Raw genomic sequence first — 18,812 nt, 5'->3', positions numbered from 1 at the left:
CTCAGCAAATTTCAATCATACAATATAGCATTATCATCTGTAGTCACCACGTTATACTTTATATCCTCGGACCTTATTCATCTTATAACTGAAAGTTTGTACCCTTTTACTAACCTGTGTTCCTTATTTCTACATTCTTGTCCCATCTCTTCCACTAACTAGTATTACAACTTTGAATAAGACAGCAACCTTTCTGGTGTTCAATATCTTCATCACAAAATTAAAAAGGTTACATTCTTGCAGTATTATTTCTGGAAAGTTTAAAAATATAACTTTTAAATAAATATAAAATGCGTATGTGTCTAAAGATGTATTTAACTCATTAATGGGGGATCCAGAAAAATGGTAAGCCTTGGTCAAAGAGAACTGGGGAGTGCCACATATTTACAGCTGCTGAAAGAATGAATACTTGAATAAGACTGCTAATATAGGTACAAAAGCGGTTAATATCCTGCAGCACAATAAACGGTTACCTGTTCTATGGGACAAAAATCATCTGCACCTCTACTGGACAAAATTCAATTATATTACTACCAGTTTTCTACATGTTAAGATTTACCCTTACAGAGTTGTACAGTCCTCTGTACTAAAAAATGATAAATATCAAGTCAAACAAAAGCGCACATTCCTGGAGAATCAGACAATCTCAGGAGTGCCTGCTAGACAAAACGCAGCAGGACACTGAAAGAACAAATAGTCATCCCTTCGCCTATTTCCAAGTTTCAGATCATTTTTCTTAATAGAACTAAGAATCCTCTGAGTTTTAAAATTCTCTCTTAGGAACCAGCGCCAAAAATGTAACATCACTAAGAATTACAACACTAGCACACCCCAGTAAGCACACACTGATTACATTTATTCTACTTAGGACTGTCATTTGCCATTTTAAACCACCAGCCTAACTGAAAGGCTGACTGTAATTTGCTGATATTTATGGCTTCCAGGAAAGCTTTACAAAGGATGTGTCTCATCTTATGCTGAAATTAAGTAGTTTGTTCAATAATTAATAAATATATATTAAGAACGCATCATGTACCAATCACAGGTTTAGGATAAAACAGAGAAATAAAATAGATGAAGACTCCTGTCTTCAAGAAGATTATATTCTTGTAGTGAGAAATTCCATATGAATTAAACATTTAAAGGTTGAGTAAAAATTAGGAGACAACATAAATGATATCATTTATAAACCTGGGTGGGAAAGACCTTTCTAGTCAAAATTCTAAAATCAGAAACTAGGGAATTCCCTGGTGGTCCAGTGGTTGGGACTCTGCTCTTCCATTGCAGGGGGCCCCTGGTCTGGGAACTAAGATCCCACAAGCTAGGCAGCAGCGCGTCCCCACCCCCCAAAATTCAGAAACTATAGGGGAAAGAACCATTAGTTACACGAGTGATTCCCAAACTTGAGCAGGTATCAAGTCACCCGGAGGGCTGAATAAAGCACAGATTGCTGGCCCACCCTCCCAGAGTATCTGATTCTGCAAGCGCAAGGTGGACTAGGAGAATTTATTTCTAACAAATTCTCAGGTGATGACAGTAACGCTGGTCTGAAGACTACATTTTGAGAACCTGGATTAGAATACATAAATATTTTAAATGTTTGTACTGTCAAGACATTATAAATAAATAAATAAATAGCTATAACTGGGAAAACTAGCAATCAATGATCAATTAATGGTGTAAATTGGGAGCATTTCTTCTCTATTCTTGAAGTTCTACTCTTCTCTACTCTTGAACTCTTGAAGTTCTTTTCTGTGAAAGGAGCTCATTTCATGCGATTCTGGGCCTTTTTCTGCCTCTTTACTCATTCTGATTTCGAGGATATGGGTCCAATTTACTAAATTTGAGACTAATTGAGCATACATTCAACTCAACTTCCTTTCCCTCGGGGGAACCAGTCTGCCACTGGCAAAGACAGCAGACAAAAATCACTGTGCTCTCCAGCAATTCTCCTTACATTCTAGTGGAGAAGTTTATATTTTATCTTTATGGTACTAAGTTGATATTTAACAAGTACAGACATACCATCCTACATCAGTAAACATAAAAGTGATATTGATATTTTTCCTAAATCTTAAAAACACAGTGCAAATGTGTGTTTGCTTATTTAATAATTTTGACTCTGGTAATCAAATAATTGCTAATAAAGATGTGGAGAATGGAATGTTCTTGTACTGCAAATTTATAAAACCATTCTGGAAGGCAATCAACAATATTTATCAATTTAAATGTATAAACTGTAACTTTGCAGATTCTAAGATTTATTCTAAGGAATAAATGAAATAATTATGCAAAGATATATAGATATAGAACTATAGATACTTACCATAGCCTTCTTTATAATACTATGAATAATTTGGAAATTATTAACATATAAGTCATTGGACATTGGACATTCCCAAATTTGGAGCTGGGTGAATAAATGAAATACTATACAGCCATTACAAGTGATAATGTAGTTCTCTGTTGACATGGAAAGATGCCTACTGGGTGAAAAAAGGAAAGATCATAAAATATCATACGTTATATAATCAGATAAAACTAGAAATAAACAGCATATATAGAGTATACATACACATCATACATGTGGTGTGCATATATATGTATATATACCTGTGACATAAATGCTTGTGTATCTTGTTGTGTGGTCTGATTTTTTTTCAATAAACATGTATCTTTTTATCTTCTGTGTTTCTTTTTAAAGTATGATTTTAAAACATTTATTTAAAGAAATAAACATACAACTTGTTAAAAAAACATTGAACAGTATTTTTACACTCAGAAAAAGAAAGCTACTTTATGTTTTGGAGGAATGCTGAATATGAGTTTGTTTCTGATTGACCTGGCTCTTTTTGTTCTTACATTATACCCCATACTTTTCAAAAATATATTTATTAATATTTACTGAAATCAGCACTTATCATAAATAGGTAAATCAAATCAGCAAGGGTAGAGGAATAATATGTGATTAGGAGTAATCTGGTCTCAAACTTATATTTTATTAAAATTTATGCAAATATATTCAATTTACAAGTTAATTTAACGCATTAAAATCACAGGAAATTTCTCTTTTTAGCCAGTAAGACTAGGACAGAAATTCCAAAGTAGTTCCCATAAACCTAATCCAATCAAACTAATTATTCTGAAATGCTAGACCTAAAGAAAATATTCCCCAGTCCACATGCAAAGTAAGAAAAAATAATCTACCCCATAGTACTTTTGTATAGAAGTCAGTTTTCTTGGGTTGCTGTGAGAACCACCTACAGACCATGTAATAACAAGGAGTATAAGTCTCCATTCATTCATTTAGTGGTTCACTAGGTCCAGAAAGGTAAGACTGCTTTGAAGAGCAGCTCAGAGCATGTCTTGCTGGCCTGGCCTCCTTCTGCAGGGGTTCCTGAATCACAGCAATTGCTGTTCCACCTGGTTCAGGGTTAGGAGGTCGGAGTTACTCACCAGGTATTTATAGTACAACCTGGGGCTCACAGCAGTGTCTGGAAATACTTTCTTGTCCAAAGTAAAGCTTCCTTATGACTATTTAATTTTAAATGAGTGTTTAAAGTGAACAAAAGAAAGAAACCTGCTACTTCTCTGCTTACTGCATGTGCTTTTTTCACACTGCACACTGCATGTGCTTTTTTCATTTTGTATGAAACCAGTATTTTCCCAGACAAGAAAACTGAACATCTTTACCCGTTTCATATTTTAATTTGGAGGTAATTAAATTACATCTGCCCACTTATTAAATTTTTTATACCTTAACTTTCTTCTCCTTTGAAGTCGTTTGAAAATACCCTCACGTGATCTTAATTGTGGAGACAGTTTACATTTCCCTTTGTTTAATAACATTTTTTGATCTTTTTCAGATTTGGTTTACATTTCTTTATTTTTAACTTATTGATTCCCCCCTCCCTGTTATTAGCCGGTGATAACCGCCTCAAGAAGTGTATTTTTAGCAGGTAAGCATTTTAGTTCTGATGAAACAAAAATTCACATTTTAAGGCAAGACAAAAAAAATTTAAACATAAAACTTTTAATCTACTCTCTGGCCTCCTACCTTCCTTCTAGTGTGCATTGTGCATCTGCATTATGTGTTAACCAGAACTCCCCAGTGGCAGAAATACCTGCTCAACCATGAAGATCAATTTTCCTTATTTTGGGGCCAGCCATGTAACTCCTCAGAAGATAATATTCCTTCCTCAATCCTGTAAGGGGTCACAATGAGCCACCACTCACCTGGTATGTGCAGACATCTTTGGTGAACAATGCCAATATACTATTTCCCTTAAAGATAGTGATTGGTGCAGAAGAGACACTTAAAGGACGTTCTTAGCTTGAATACTTACTTGTGACCTTATTAATGTAACTAGCTATATTACTTGTATTCTGCCTATTTAACAAGATCATTGTTTCTTGCATTACCAAATGTGTGACGAGCCTCAGATAAAACTAATGATGATTAGGCTAACTGAAATGATTGCTCAAACATAGTTCCACAAGATCAGTGATTGTAATAGTGTAACTCTAGATGTGAGAAGAAGCAACAAGAGGGAACCACTTCCTGGACCATAACAGACCAGTAAGACAGGCAGTCCAGAGGCTTTTGGTCACGGTTAACAGGGTCTAGTCCAATTACAGTAGCACGTTGAGTGGCCTATCAATGAAATCCTCACCGGGCCTGGGAATCGCCATTAGGCAAACTGGTCATGAAATGCCTTCCAAACATTGTCAAAATTAAGACCAAAAGGGAGGGGACTGTCAAAAAAGAGTATTGCCAACCGTCCAGTTCTACAAGAATCAAGTCATTAGCTACTGCAGTCGCTGACCTACAGTACATCCTGAAAGGAATTCAGGGTGGAAATCAGGATGAGACACTTTGTATACTGGAAAGCTGACAGAACTGGCCCTCAGATAGATCTTTTCAGGAGAAAATTTTATGAACCTAGTTTCCTGCATCTTCCCATACTTAGAAAAGCACTAAAACCATTAACTAAGATATCTCTTCCTCTCGAATAGCAGTAACCTTCCACTAAGATGAGTGCTTGATGGCATGTACCACTTTGCCAAAATCATACATACTGGCCTCACCCTTTACCTCTTTGGAACAGTCCCCAGAGCTTTCTGAAAGACTGCCTCCCAGGTTATAATCCTCAGGTTGGCTCAAATAAAAGTTTCCATGTCTGTCTTAGACTGACTAGTGATTAATTTTTTCATTGACAGTTCCCAGCTTCAGTGTGTAGGAAATGAACAATGTCCCCAGTCCCCGTGCTCTTTGCATGCCAACCACACTGACCTCTTTCAGTACCTCTGCCTTGGTTTGCTTCCTCCCACGCTTGCACAAGGTGTCATGCTGTTTCCTTTGCCTGGGACACTCTTCTCTCTTTGCTTTGCCCTCTTAATTCCTACTTATCTTTCAGATATTAAATTTCACTTCCTTGACCACTCTGCCCTCCCCTAAACTAGATGCGATTCCCCTATTATATCCTTCTTAGCACTTGTCACCCAGGCAACCTAGCATTTGTTTCTGTATTTGACTAAAGCTGTACCCTCCGAGAGACTGTTTGCTTTACAAGGTCAGTGTCTCTGTCTGGTTTTGCTCACCACTGTACCTTGAGCACTTAGCTGATCTTCAATCATATTTTACTGAATTTAATTAAATCTGGCCCAACTCCCCACATGATGGAGCTGGAAGGAAAGTTAACCTGAGGCTATTACTGAGATTTTCTCCCTTCTCCATGGTATCATGCAGGAACCTAGGAGAAGCCAGGGAACTGGACTGTGGGATTATTGTCCTCTTCTTCACGGCTCCTCATTGAGCAGTGGTGCTCAGAGGGTGCTTTGGAAGGGCTGCCCCAGGTGGACTGCCTTCCACTGACAGCAAGTTCCCAACTTGCCACCCACTGGAGGGACAAAGTGCCAAAAAAGGAACTGTCCTCCACCGTCCCATCTTCCCCACCCCAGTCCTCACCCTCTCTTCTGACTCTTAGGAAACCTAAATTTCCTCTTGGATGCAGATGCTTTCCCCTCCGTTGCTCTAGGAACTAACCTCCATCGTCTCCTGTCCTGGGATGAATACTCCTCCACGGGCCTTTAGAAACCAGTTTTCCTGGAATGGGTTAGAGAAAGAGGATGCTAATAACAGTTTTTTTGGTTTGTTTTCATTTTTTTTTAAGTTACTCTCCTCTACAGGTATGTGTATTTTGAAGCAAAATTGGGGGCATATTGTCTATACCCTTCTATAACTCATTTTCCCCATTTACCAAACTGTACTTCCCTATAGCCTTAAATATTGAGAGCATGATTGAGAATATAGAATTCCCTAGGAAGAAGTCACCTAATTTATTTAACACGCCCCTTTATGGTGGGATACTCCTGGTTCCGTAGCCTGACAGTTAGGATCCTTTGTGCCTAGTTCTAGTCTCGTCTCCTGCTGGCAGGCCTCTCATTCTGCTCTATTGTCACACCAAATCATAACGCCCCAGGACACGTCATGCTTCTTCTCCATTCTTCCAGAGTTTCTTCAGCTGGATCCCTTTTTTTCTGATCAGCTCTTACTTATCCCTTCAAATTGGTGTCATCTCCTACTGCTTTCCCTGACATACCACCCCTGTCTTCTTAGTGCCCTTCTGGGCTCCCAAAGCATCCTCATTATGCCACTCTCATTGCTCTGGGCATATTTTCTTGGATTTATCCTCTGTGAATGTTTCAGTCCTCTTCACTAGACTTTAAGGTCTCTGAGGGCAGAAAGCATGGCACATATAGATGTGTTATAGTGTACCTGGCACATAGAGTTGTTCCAAAAGATTTGTTGAAGAGACACAGATTGCAAGAAGCATTTTGCTTTTTAATTGCCTCGCTTTCTTTTTGGGTATGCACAGCTTCTTACGATGGCTTTGAACTTACCTGTCCTGGAATTGCCCTTTGTTTTATGCAATTATGGGGGTTTCTAACATTCTTCACCTAATAAACGCAGTGATGCCCAGTCCCCTTGGTGTTGATAAATATTTTCAATTTTGGCCTTTTTATTTCCTTTGCCAGGTAGGCTACAATTGTAGCTGTTCCTTTACTTTGAGCAGACGTAAGATGAGGTTCCCTTGTTTCATGGACCCTGGCACAACTCCATCTTCCAGATCTCCTTTTCAGATTCGTTCCTTGTCTGTCAATTATCCACACTCTTCCTAAGGATAATAAGAGTCTTTCCCTCAGTGTGTTCTTGGAGAAATGCCAGAATACTTCTTTTTGTTTGTTTGTTTTGGCTGTGCCATGCGGATCATGGGATCTTAGTTCCCGGTCCAGGGATCGAACGTGGGCCCTCAGCAGTGAAAGCCCAGAATCCTACCCACTGGACCGCCAGGGAATTCCCCCAGAAGACTTTTTAGTAAGTTTTCCCCTGTTTGTAAAATAATTTGGTAACCCCCATTTATCAGATACTACCCCTTCTCCTAGAATCATGAGATTTCATATTCAAGTTCTGTGACTAGATGTCTAGTTTCTCAAGTTCATGCTGATAATTTTGAATTTAATGTTTCATGTTGTTTTTTCCAATGTAAATTTGAGATTGTATTTGAGGACAAGGGACTATGCGAAAGATAGCATTTCTTTTGTACTTAATACAATGTTGACACGTATGTTTGATAAATAAATATAAATATGCATTAAACTTGGGTTAGGATAGTTTCTAAACAGTGATATAAGGTTCTTTTACCATAGACAGATTTAGCTTCATTTTATAATAAAAATCTTTGGTGGTAAGACTCATTGGGAGCAGGGTACTTGGTCATTCAACCACAGTAGACTAAAATTAAGAGAACATTAGTGTAGACCAGGGGGAGATGATAGTCATTTGGGCTAGAGTGATGGAGGTGGTTAGAAGAAGAAGGATTTAAGAAACTGAACTGTGATGGATTGGCTATGGGTCGGGGGAGGGATTCACACATTGCATACCTGATGGATGGCAGTTCATCCAAAGAGATTTCCAGATCAGAACACCCTATTTGCCTGGACAATGTGCTGGATGCCACGGTCAATTTTTCCCCTCTGTGTTCCTCCTTCGTAGCTGTCATGTAGACCTTATTCTGGGTTAACTGTTTCCCTAGTTTTGGACATGATTCACATTTCTTAGTCACAATCAGATTCCAATTTCTTCCCGTTTATGCTCAGGTCAATGTGGTTGAATCTGGGTATTCTTGAAAGTCTTCAAATATTTTAAGGACAGTCATTTGCAATATGTCATATCTTCATATAGGTGGTCTTTGGTATTCTAATGCTTTCATTCTTAGACAGAAACCTAGTGAAAAAAATGAGCCTCACCACATCTTATACGCCAAAGTAAAATTTAAATGAATTAATGAATTGAGTATTAAGAAAATAAAAAAGAAAATAGATCGAATAGTCTATTGCTGGAGGTTAGCTTTCTATACTTAGATCAAAATAACTTAAAAAGAATGACATTTGGTTACACAAAAATAAGTAACTTCTGTAGATAAAATCAAACTTTAAAAAAAAATCCCTTCTTAGGGGCTTCCCTGGTGGCGCAGTGGTTGAGAGTCCGCCTGCCGATGCAGGGGACACGGGTTCGTGCCCCGGTCCGGGAGGATCCCACATGCTGCGGAGCGGCTGGGCCCGTGAGCCATGGCTGCTAAGCCTGCACGTCCGGAGCCTGTGCTCCACAACGGGAGAGGCCACAACAGTAAGAGGGCCGCGTACCGCAAAAAAAAAAAAAAAAAAAAAAAATCCCTTCTTGGGAATTCCCTGGCGGTCCAGTGGTTAGGATCCTGGGCTTTCACTGCCAGGGCCCATGGTTCGATCCCTGGCTGGGGAACTAGGATCCTGCAAGCTGCGCGGTGCAGGGGAAAAAAAATCTCTTCTTAAATGGGAAAAATGAAAACCATTTGGAGGATATATGACAAATAAAAGGCACATAACTTGATTATTTAAACAGCTCATGTAAACCAGTGTGAAAGCCATTAACATTCACTCCATAGCTAAATGAGCCAAGACATAAACGAAGCTAATTCACAAACGGAGAAATAAAATAATAAACATGGAGAAAATGTTCTGAGTGATCCGTTCCCCCTTATCTAAGTTTTCTAAATACTCTGTAATGTGGTACATTGCTTTTGCTGTTGACCTGAATTTAGGTGGCCACGGGCAGAGGCCTGTTGTTGGTTCTATAATCAAGGATCAAACAACTGGATGGACTGTTTGAAGGAAAACATGGCTTAATAGTTTTAAGAGGTGGGTTAAGCTTAGAACTTTTTAAAATTGTATTATCCAAGGCCAATTCTGGGTGAAATCGTGAAGTTGGCTCTGATTTCCTCGTTCACAGCTTCCTCCAAGGTTGTCATGTGGGTGAGGACTCAGATATTACCCTCCCTCGGTATCCAAGGGGGATTAGTTCCAGGGACCCCCCCAACAGATATGAAAATTTGTGGACACTCAAGTTCCTTACATTAAATGGCATAGCGTTTGCAAATGACCTATGCACATCCTCCTGTATATTTTATTATTTTTTAAAAATAAATTTACTTATTTATTTTTGGCTGCGTTGGGTCTTCGTTTCTGCGTGCGGGCTTCCTCTAGTTGCGGTGAGCGGGGGCTAGTCTTCACTGCGGTGCCCACGCTTCTCATTGTGGTGGCTTCTCTTGTTGCGGAGCACAGGCTCTAGGCGTGCAGGCTTCAGTAGTCGTGGCATGCGGGCTCAGTAGTTGTGGCTCGCGGGCTCTACAGCGCAGGCTCAGTAGTTGTGGTGCACATGCACAGGCTTAGTTGCTCTGCAACCTGTGGGATCTTCCCAGACCAGGGCTCAAACCCGTGTCCCCTGCACTGGCCGGCGGATTCTTAACCACTGTGCTACCAGGGAAGTCCCTGCAGTGTCTTCTTAAGAGACTTCCTCACCAGGCCTTCAATCTGCACCCCAGAAATGACCTAAATATTATATATTCCTACTAGAATTAAACGTCCCTAGGAATATCTACGTTTTATCTGGGATTCTATTCCTGAATTGGTTGATTTGGCCTGCCCTGGGGTCCTAGCCCAAACTGAGACCCCTTGTCTCAGTCAGGGAGGTTCTTTTTCCGATCGGATTCACACAGCCAATTACAAAACCTATGCTGAGACTGGAACAGCACGAGCTTTATTTAATGGCTAAAGAATGGAGAAGCGGAAACCTCGTTTGCAAATCAACTTCTCTACCCAATTCCAGGGGAGACACTATGTTTATAAGAGGGTCGAGGTAGAAGGGAGGGAATTGGAAAGAGTGGGAGGAATATTCATGACTTATCCGAGAACGGGGGTGTGGTTTGGACCTGGAACTGATGCAACTCTCCTTTTCGGTCCTTGTATGGGCTTTTCCAGTTGTTGTCATGGCAACTGTCAGCTGTCATTGCACCGGTCAGTGTGTCATTTAGCATGCTTAGGTATTACAATGAATGTATCATGAGGCTCTAGGTCTACTGGAAGTTAAATCTTCAGCCATCTAGTGCCTAATTGGTTCTAACCAGTTCTTGTGTTTTTCTTTGCAGCTTCCTCCCAAAACTTAGGTTAAGAGCAACTGGTTTCCATTCAAGCCCGGGACAAGAGTATGATTCTGGGGCAACAGCTTTGGTAACAAGTTGAGGCTTAACCTAAACTCATAAGTGAAACTCTAGTGGAATTTCAGGCCTCGTTCAAGGTGGGGAATGAGGGTTTTTGCAGGATAGTGGAAAACACCCCACAAAAAGGTAGGAAAAATGCCTCTGAAAAAGGTAGAGTTGTGGTTGCCACAGCTGATTATTTAAAAGGAGAGGGATTTTGGCTCCTTCTCTCCCTGTTGGTTCACGACCTCAGGTAATTCCCCAGGTGAAACCTCCGCCCCCACACCAACACACACACACACACACACACACACACACACACACACACCCTAGGAGGTAACAGAATGACTGAAGAGGCAGGACATTCCATATTGATAGGTGGCAGTTTTAGTAAGTGGGGGAAGGGGGGTTGCACTTACCAAAAAAGTCCAGATGGTTTCAATAACACCTTACTCTCTCAAGGCTGCATCCTTCAAGTAGCACCTAGCTCAGGAACAGCGGGCAGAAAGTACATTCCAAGGACAGAACGGGTAAGGAGCCTCTGACTGCCTCAGTCCACCTCCTGAGTCAAGCCGAGCCCACGTCCAGTTGATTACTCCCCCAACACTCCCTAAGCTGAGTTGCTATGTGGCTCTGATTCTGTTTAAATGGAAGATATGCTGTATCTAGGAAACCTGAAGTGAGGCTAGAGAGGGCTGTGAGAAGGCAGGCGCCTTCCTCTCGCAGGACGCGGGGCAAGGAACTCTGCACGTCTGGTAAGTCTGTCTCTGCGGACGCAAATTTCAAGCACGCGGGGAGGTAACGAAGCGAACCCAGCGCAACTCCGCCTCCGGAAAGCGCCCACTCTTGGGCTTCCGGCACCGCTCCTGTCCCTCCAGGCACTTCCGTCTGGGCTGGCAGTTCGTGGACTGCGGGAAGCCACGCCCAGTTCTTCCGTTCGGTCTCTCGCCACCGCGTCCGTTAGCGCCACGAGGGTAGCATGGCAGGAGGCGAGTTGCGGGCAGCGCTGGAACAGCGCCTCGAAGCCCTGGCTATCCGCACGGAGGTCGTGGAGCACCCGGAGGTGAGGCGCTCCCGCCGGGACCACCCCGGGAAGGGGTGGGCTCTGCTGCAGCTTCTATGGGGCGAAGGCGCTAAGCCTAGACGTCCCAGGGGTAATGTGCCGCAGAAACTTCCGTTCTAAGGCATTTGCCGGGATCCAGAGTACGAAAGGGACCTGAAAGTACCATCAAGGGCCTCTCCACTTCGGACGCTGATGTTATTGTGAAAAAACCTCATGTTTTCTTCTTGGAGTGATTTTTTTTTTTTTTGGCCGCGCCACGTGGGGTGCGGAACCTTAGTTCTCCACCAGGGATCCAGCCCGTGACCCCTGAACTGGAAGCGCGGAGGCCTAACCACTGGACCGCCCGGGGATTCGGAGTGATTTTTTATGTTGAGAACCAGTACAACATATTGAGAACTTGCGCATCTCAAACTGGCTAGGGGTGTTTGGTCAGTGTGTTAACTTTATGCGTATGTAAGTTGCCAAGCAGTAAACCCGTTTTTGCAGTGGCTGCACGTGCATACAGGATGCCAAGGTTAGAGTTTGGTATTTTTTAACATGATTTATTGATGGGAAGATTTTTTTTTTGCACATATCTGACGGAGCCAGTACGTAACCTGAGTGGTGCAAGGGCAAAGTGTTTGCCCAACTTTTGAGTAACAGCTAATGATAATTAGCTAGATATGGTGATGATCTTCCAAGTTTAGAGAAATTCATCAAAAGTATATTCTTTGACCCTTTTGCCTCCCTTATAGTCCACATACTCTCCTTTTTACTGCGCGTATTGCCAGCTTTTCTGATTTTTTCTGTATATTAGTCCAGGGTCTCATTCCCTGCCCTCACTCCCTCTCTGCGGTTATCTTTTTATAGAGTGGAGATCGTCATATGGCCTGGATGTAATGGAATGCCAAGGAATAGGAGTCTGGGCTGCTATAAACTTTTTTAAATTAATTTTTATTGGAGTAGAGTTGATTTACAGTGTTGTCAGGGCTGCTATAAACTTTACCAAAAGTTTAATGGAAAAACAAAAACATTTTAGGAGTGTGAAGGCTTGGCCTGCACATTGGAATGGAGAACTGGTCTAAGAGAAACTATCAATACTTCCTGAGGCCCTGAGATGAGATATATTTGCTAATGGGCTGGGGATGGATCTCTACCAGTGAAATCCAGGTCATTGAGTACTCCCTAACCTTACACCCACCAGGCAATATACAGATAACTGTATGTGTGCAGTGTGTGTATACATGCATATTATTTTTAAACTTCTCATGTGATATTTCACAGGTGTTTACAGTTGAAGAAATGATGCCTCATATCCAACATTTGAAAGGAGCACATAGTAAGAACTTATTTCTTAAAGACAAAAAGAAAAAAGACTATTGGCTGGTGACAGTTCTTCATGATAGACAAATTAATTTAAATGATCTTGCCAAGCAGTTAGGTGTTGGAAGTGGAAATCTGCGGTTTGCTGATGAAACAGCCATGCTAGAAAAACTGAAAGTTGGCCAAGGCTGTGCCACACCGTTGGCACTCTTCTGTGATGATGGAGATGTGAAATTTGTTCTGGATTCTGCTTTTTTGGAAGGTGGACATGAAAAGGTGTACTTTCATCCAATGACGAATGCTGCAACCATGGGATTGAGCCCTGAAGACTTTCTCACATTTGTGAAGGAGACAGGACACGATCCCATAAGACTAAATTTTGATAAAAACTAATTGGGCTAATACATTTACTTCTGAAAGCTGTTTTTCTCACTTGTAATTATAAAAAGCATTAAAAGTGGTAAGATATATATAGCACCTTGGTTTGGTGACTACCTAAACTACTTAAGGAGCTATTTAACTATTTCATCTTAAAGGAGCTGTTTTTAAGAAGATATATTGAGGTAGTTTTAGTCAGCTGAGAGATTCCACCCTCCCCTTCCCCCATGACAATTACTTGTTACAGGAATGCCTTCAACAATTAAGGATGAATTAACACAGGGAGTTCCCTGGTGGCCTAGTGGTTGGGATTCCAGGCTTTCACTGCCTTGGCACGGGGGAGCAATCCCTGGTCAGGGGAACTGAGATCCTGTAAGCTGTGTAGCAGCCTATATTAATTAATTAACATCAAAACTAAGATTAGTTAACTATCTAAGATTAACTATATTACATCTTCTGTAAGGTGTTATACTTGAAAAAAGCAAACTGCAAAAACAGCATATATAAAATTATATATATGACAGTGTACATACAGGGGAAAAAGAGGAATATGGGAATATATTCAACTGTTAATAGTGGTTATCTTTGAGGAATGAGGATTAAGGAATAAGAATTCCCCAGCAATATAATTAAACAAGGGGGCAAGGGCAAAACCTTCCTATTACCGGGTGTTTGTTTTTAAACCAATGCTTTCTTTTTCAGTGAAAAATAAGCTAATTTTTAAATAAAATTCTATATAAAATTTTAATCTAGAAAAACACTCAAAGTAGGGATGGAAAATGTTATGTCATAATCATTATACTAATGAAATTATATTTTAAAACTCAGGAGCAGAAAATACATAGGCCATTAAGAAGGATTTGCTTAGTCTTCAGAGGTTACAAAATGTGAACATGCTTGAACAAGGTTCCTTTGTCCTCTAGGCTATATTAAATTTTACTCATCCCCTTTCAACTGTGGCATCTAAAGCAGTATAAGAACCCAGGATTATGTATTGTCAGTTGTCATATAGAGGCTAGTTCAAAAACAGAGGAAAATTGATGTACTTTTCCAACCTCACTTAGATTCAAACAAAACCCCAGTTGAGGGTCTGACTAGACTAGGCTACAAAATAGCCTAGAGGTCTTAGGAAAATTCTCGTTTCCTCTAGAGTACAATCAAGTGGGATATTTGAGAAATAATCATATTTTCCTAAGGTTGAACACTCAAAAAAATATTTGCTTCTGGTAGGGAAATTGTACTTAATTTGTACCAATTTGCATTACTGAAAGGCAGAAGTAAAAACTTGTCATCTTTGGATATATGTGTAAACTACAAGTCTACTCAAGGCAGAATTTTTATAAAATACAGAATGGATTTAAGAGATGAGTTAGTAAGAAACATTTTCCATAAATGATAACCTTATTTCTGAGGTGCTATGTTAGTTTTTGCCTACTCTGTACTATCTCTCTAAGAAAGAGGAAATTTTAGGTTGCTTTGCATATAAAATTAAGGTTTAACGAACAGAATCAAAGACACCGAGGACCTCAGATAACTGGTCTAACTGTCCTCCCCACCTTATGGTGAAAACAGGCCCAGAAAGACTGACCTGCCCAAGGACACAAGGCAGGTTGCCATCTCTAACATTACGCCTCCCAAAGTCTAGATGTGAAAATGAAAGAGACTGATTTGTACAATCTATTATTGTATTTAAACCTATTTTGAGGTTGACAAGACTGATAGACTCTCAGTTCTCTCCCAAAACCTCCAATACTCATCCCAAAGTGATTAGGACAGAATCATCTAAGCAAGGTTATATGTTATGAAACACATAAAATAGGTTTTCTAGGGCAAAGGGAAAGGAAAGAATAATATTGGGCTAAATTATATGTTATGATTGCTGACCACTTGTTATAAAAATCACCTCTTTTTATATTAGTTTAAAATTCACCTCTTGTTATATCAGTTTAGCAAGTGAATGTTAAACCAACTTAATTTTTTTAGGAGAAATAAAGTTAAAAACTAAAATGAAAAATAATGAATGTTTTTAAAAAAAGACAAGTGGGCCAAATGATGGTATCTATTTTGTTATAAACTGGATTTTTTGTTATGCACTGTGGCTTATATTAGGTATAGCCAAGTAATAAACATTTTGCCATTCAACTCCAAATTTCTCAGTAGCATTACTTTTAAAGGAAATGTTACATCTTTTATATTATTGGATTTGATATTTAATAACAGTTACAAGTACAATGGCAAACACTGAAAGAGAGAACCCTTAGTAGAAAAGAAAAAGACAATTTGAAATCACGTTTTGTTAAAGGTGTTGTAAGTGCAACTTTATCCATAAGCATTCCTTTTAAGGCATTTTCTTTGTCCAAATATCTCAACATGTACATCAAGGTTTATATTATAAAATGGGTCCTTTTGTATTATTCATTCAAGGCTTAAAGAAAAAAATACATCTCAAGACTAAGTGTAGCAGAAAAGAAAACACAAAATTTCACTTTTCTCATAAAAAGTAACTTAAAATACAAGTCATTTAGCATACATTATTACTCCTCATTGTAATTCCAGATTTGGTACAATATCTTTTTCACTTCCTGACATAAAATTTTAAGACAGTGCAGGCTGTAATACTTCATTTGTGAGGTGGCTGCAATTCCGTAATATGCACAGTGATTTTTAAATAGGCTTTTACCATGCCTTGCATGAAAGGTGCTACATACAAACCTGTTTTGTGTACTCTTTGGTAACCACCAGTTCAAAAACTTGGACCGAACATTTCCACATTGCCAGATCTGAAGCACTTTTACTGGAGCTCTGGGCCGAAGCTATTACCCTGTATATAAATTCTTTAGTTTCCGAGGGGGTTTGGGTATTGATTTAGAATAGAGCCAGATCATTAAAAGCATGTCAGGCCCCAGTCCGGAAAGTGGCCCCAGTTAGTTTCTAGTTGGCTACACTATTTTGTTTGGCAGAAGTGGTTTATCTAAGGGAAAAGCATGACTTCATACTAAGTTTGCTTCTGATGGTATCTTTTGGAGATGGTAAAATATTCATGGGTTATCTAATCCTTTCTTGAAATGGTATGAAAAAGGTGATTAATATAATTAGAATATTCCACTTTTGCAGTCTCAAGTATTCTCTTGGTTGTCTTGCTGCATTTTCTCAGGGTCAGCCCACTCAGGTTTAGTACTTTATAGGCTACCCTTAAGCATTTTCTAATTGAAGCAGTAATGTGCTGCCTCAGTCAGCATGTTCTCTATTTTAGGATATTAGTGTCCTGTAGAGACCAAGCTGTGATATCATACACCCTCACTGGGCTACCTCCTACTCATTAAATTTCAACTTTCAGTAAATGTCCTGGAATGTGTCCTAGTTGTGCAAATTAGATGCTAGTTAATAGAAATCTAAGTTACCCACTCACTGTATTTAGCTAAAACATAATTTCTATATTTACTTTCAATTTATCCACCTAAAGATGAATTTACATTTTTTACATGCAAGTGTCTCTAGACTGCCATGATACCCATTATCAGTCTGATACTTGAATCTAGGGAGTCATGATGGAGACATGTTTCAAAGTCTAGAGAATAGGTTTTAAATATGTCTGTTGTGCAATATTTGTATTTTAGTAAGAATCCTTTGTATTTACATTTACATAGCACCTTTCATCCAAGGGTTTAAAAGTGATTTAACTTTACAGCATTACTTGGTGGCAAAACCTAAGTTAATGGTGGCATTATGAAGTCCAGGTTCTCTAACTTCCATTTCAGTTTCTTTTCAACTATACATGCTGTTTTTCATTAATGGTCTTTCTGAAAGTAGACTATGAACACAGCAGTGTTACTGGCCTACCAGAAAGAGAAAGAAAAAAAAGAAAGGTGTGAGGAAGGAGGGAGAGAGGGAGACATGTATCTCATGGCTACTAGGTTAGTGATGAAACACACAGTTCATAAACCATACACTATGGAATTATTCCAAAAAGATTTTTAGAGCTGGTAGTGAGAGCCTAAGAAGTATATTGTTAAAATTAAAAAGTTAGTATCTTTCTCATTTCAGACCTTTAAGATTATTCTGATATTTGTTAAATAATGAATTTGCATTAGTAAGTATCAATGCAGTTTTTTGACTTCATAAGAAAATAAAACTGTGATATAAAATTGGAACTACAAAAAAATTGATGTTTCCCTGGGTTGACTAAATTTACCTTTTTTTTGTGCTTCTTTCAAATGTTTAAGGTAACAAATGCATACAAATATTTCAAAAGTACCGATAACAGTTACCAACTTTAATGTATTATAAAGGACAAAAACAGAAAGATTTTTATTAATAAGTGATAACCTTAATAATAAATGAGTTCCTGGCAAAATGCAGATCATAGTAAATTATTTACATTATTTTTGCCATAAGAAAACTTCTTAAGCAACAGTCAGCTCTCAAGTTAAAAAAACAAACACATACATAACCCAGTACTAAAGGAGGGAAATGAGTTCAAACACAACAGCTTTATCTTGGGAATGCCATTTTCTAGAAAACCATCTTACTAAAAAAAAAGTTTCAGAAAAACACACTTTAATTACCTTAGATCCATGTGTGAATTGCTTAGTGTTGCTAGTGGGGGATACGGAAAGATTAATATCACTGTAAATTTTTTATAACTCCTATCTTATTATGGACTTTTCAGAGTTATCTCATAAACTGAATTTCTTTTGCAGTGCATAAAATAATAGGCTTAAAAAAAAAAAGAATACCAACACATGCAGTCTGCTAACCAAATAAGGCTCTGACATGCCAAAACAATGTTCTCTGTATCTTGATATATAGTACATCCCACAACATACTACAGCATTTAATTTAGGTTTACACAACTAAATATAATGGCTAGATTTAGACTAATACTTAGCAGAAGCATTAAGCAAACATGGATAAATTCATAAACAAATGATGAAAGAAGTATATTGTTCGTGGAGTACTTCTTGAAACCTTAAAACACTTGGTCCTTAGTGAGAGAACATCCTTTATTCAGTAGATCTTAACAGTACAATGTACAGTAAGTCACAAAACCTTCTAAAAATTTTGGCAGTTGACTCCAGTAGTGCTCCTTGATTCAAGGAAGGAATGAAGGTTTGTATTTCTTTCCTGCTCTAGTCACGAAGGATTGTTAAAGTCTTAAAGATTTTAAAAAGTGATTCCTATAGTTGGGTGTCTTGTTACTTCAGAAATAAAGGCTTCACACTGAGAAACTGAAGGACACTTTTCTCTCTGTATTTAGTTGGAAGGTAGAAAGAAGAAAGAAAATATAAGAAAAGCTTGAAGATAAGAGATATAAAATACAGAGCAACCACTAAAAGAACAGCATGCACCAGATAACTTCTATAGGGATGAGAGTGACAGAAAGTCAGAGACAAATTTTTTTTGAGTGGCTCTTCATAGAAAAGGCATTTAGTTTATTCTCCTCAGTTATCAAGAATGTTGCACAGAAGTTGTATTCCTACCACAAAGACAGACTT

The 18,812-nt window shown here is 39.0% G+C and overlaps 3 protein-coding genes across 10 annotated transcripts in view; 1 reads left to right on the top strand and 2 right to left on the bottom strand.

Moving 5' to 3' along the window:
• The window catches only part of MTIF2 (mitochondrial translational initiation factor 2), a 42,592-nt gene extending 31,188 nt beyond the window's left edge, over positions 1-11,404 (bottom strand). For 2 of the 3 annotated variants that reach the window (XM_067705022.1, XM_067705030.1), the window contains exon 1: positions 10,994-11,404. The gene's annotated coding sequence lies outside the window, so the exon portion shown is untranslated. Of the gene's footprint in view, positions 1-6,046; positions 6,107-10,993 lie in introns of all 3 variants that reach the window. The other variant, XM_067705021.1, reaches the window with a different exon arrangement.
• A 43-nt stretch (positions 11,405-11,447) lies between these two features.
• On the top strand, positions 11,448-13,409 carry LOC137206229 (prolyl-tRNA synthetase associated domain-containing protein 1). The gene is made up of 2 exons (XM_067705049.1): positions 11,448-11,637; positions 12,901-13,409. Exons 1-2 carry the CDS (start codon positions 11,554-11,556, stop codon positions 13,330-13,332), a joined length of 516 nt encoding a protein of 171 aa, XP_067561150.1. The 5' UTR covers positions 11,448-11,553; the 3' UTR covers positions 13,333-13,409.
• Positions 13,410-17,569: 4,160 nt separating this feature from the next.
• CCDC88A (coiled-coil domain containing 88A) overlaps positions 17,570-18,812 on the bottom strand; it is a 192,386-nt gene continuing 191,143 nt past the window's right edge. For all 6 annotated transcript variants that reach the window (XM_067705003.1, XM_067705004.1, XM_067705005.1 and 3 more), the window contains one exon: positions 17,570-18,564. The gene's annotated coding sequence lies outside the window, so the exon portion shown is untranslated. The remainder of the gene's footprint in view (positions 18,565-18,812) is intronic.

This window comes from Pseudorca crassidens, chromosome 14 (genome assembly GCF_039906515.1).
Source record: "Pseudorca crassidens isolate mPseCra1 chromosome 14, mPseCra1.hap1, whole genome shotgun sequence".
Lineage (NCBI taxonomy): Eukaryota > Metazoa > Chordata > Mammalia > Artiodactyla > Delphinidae > Pseudorca > Pseudorca crassidens.
The sequence above is the reverse complement of the archived record's forward strand: the minus strand, read 5'-3'. Positions and strand labels throughout refer to the sequence as shown.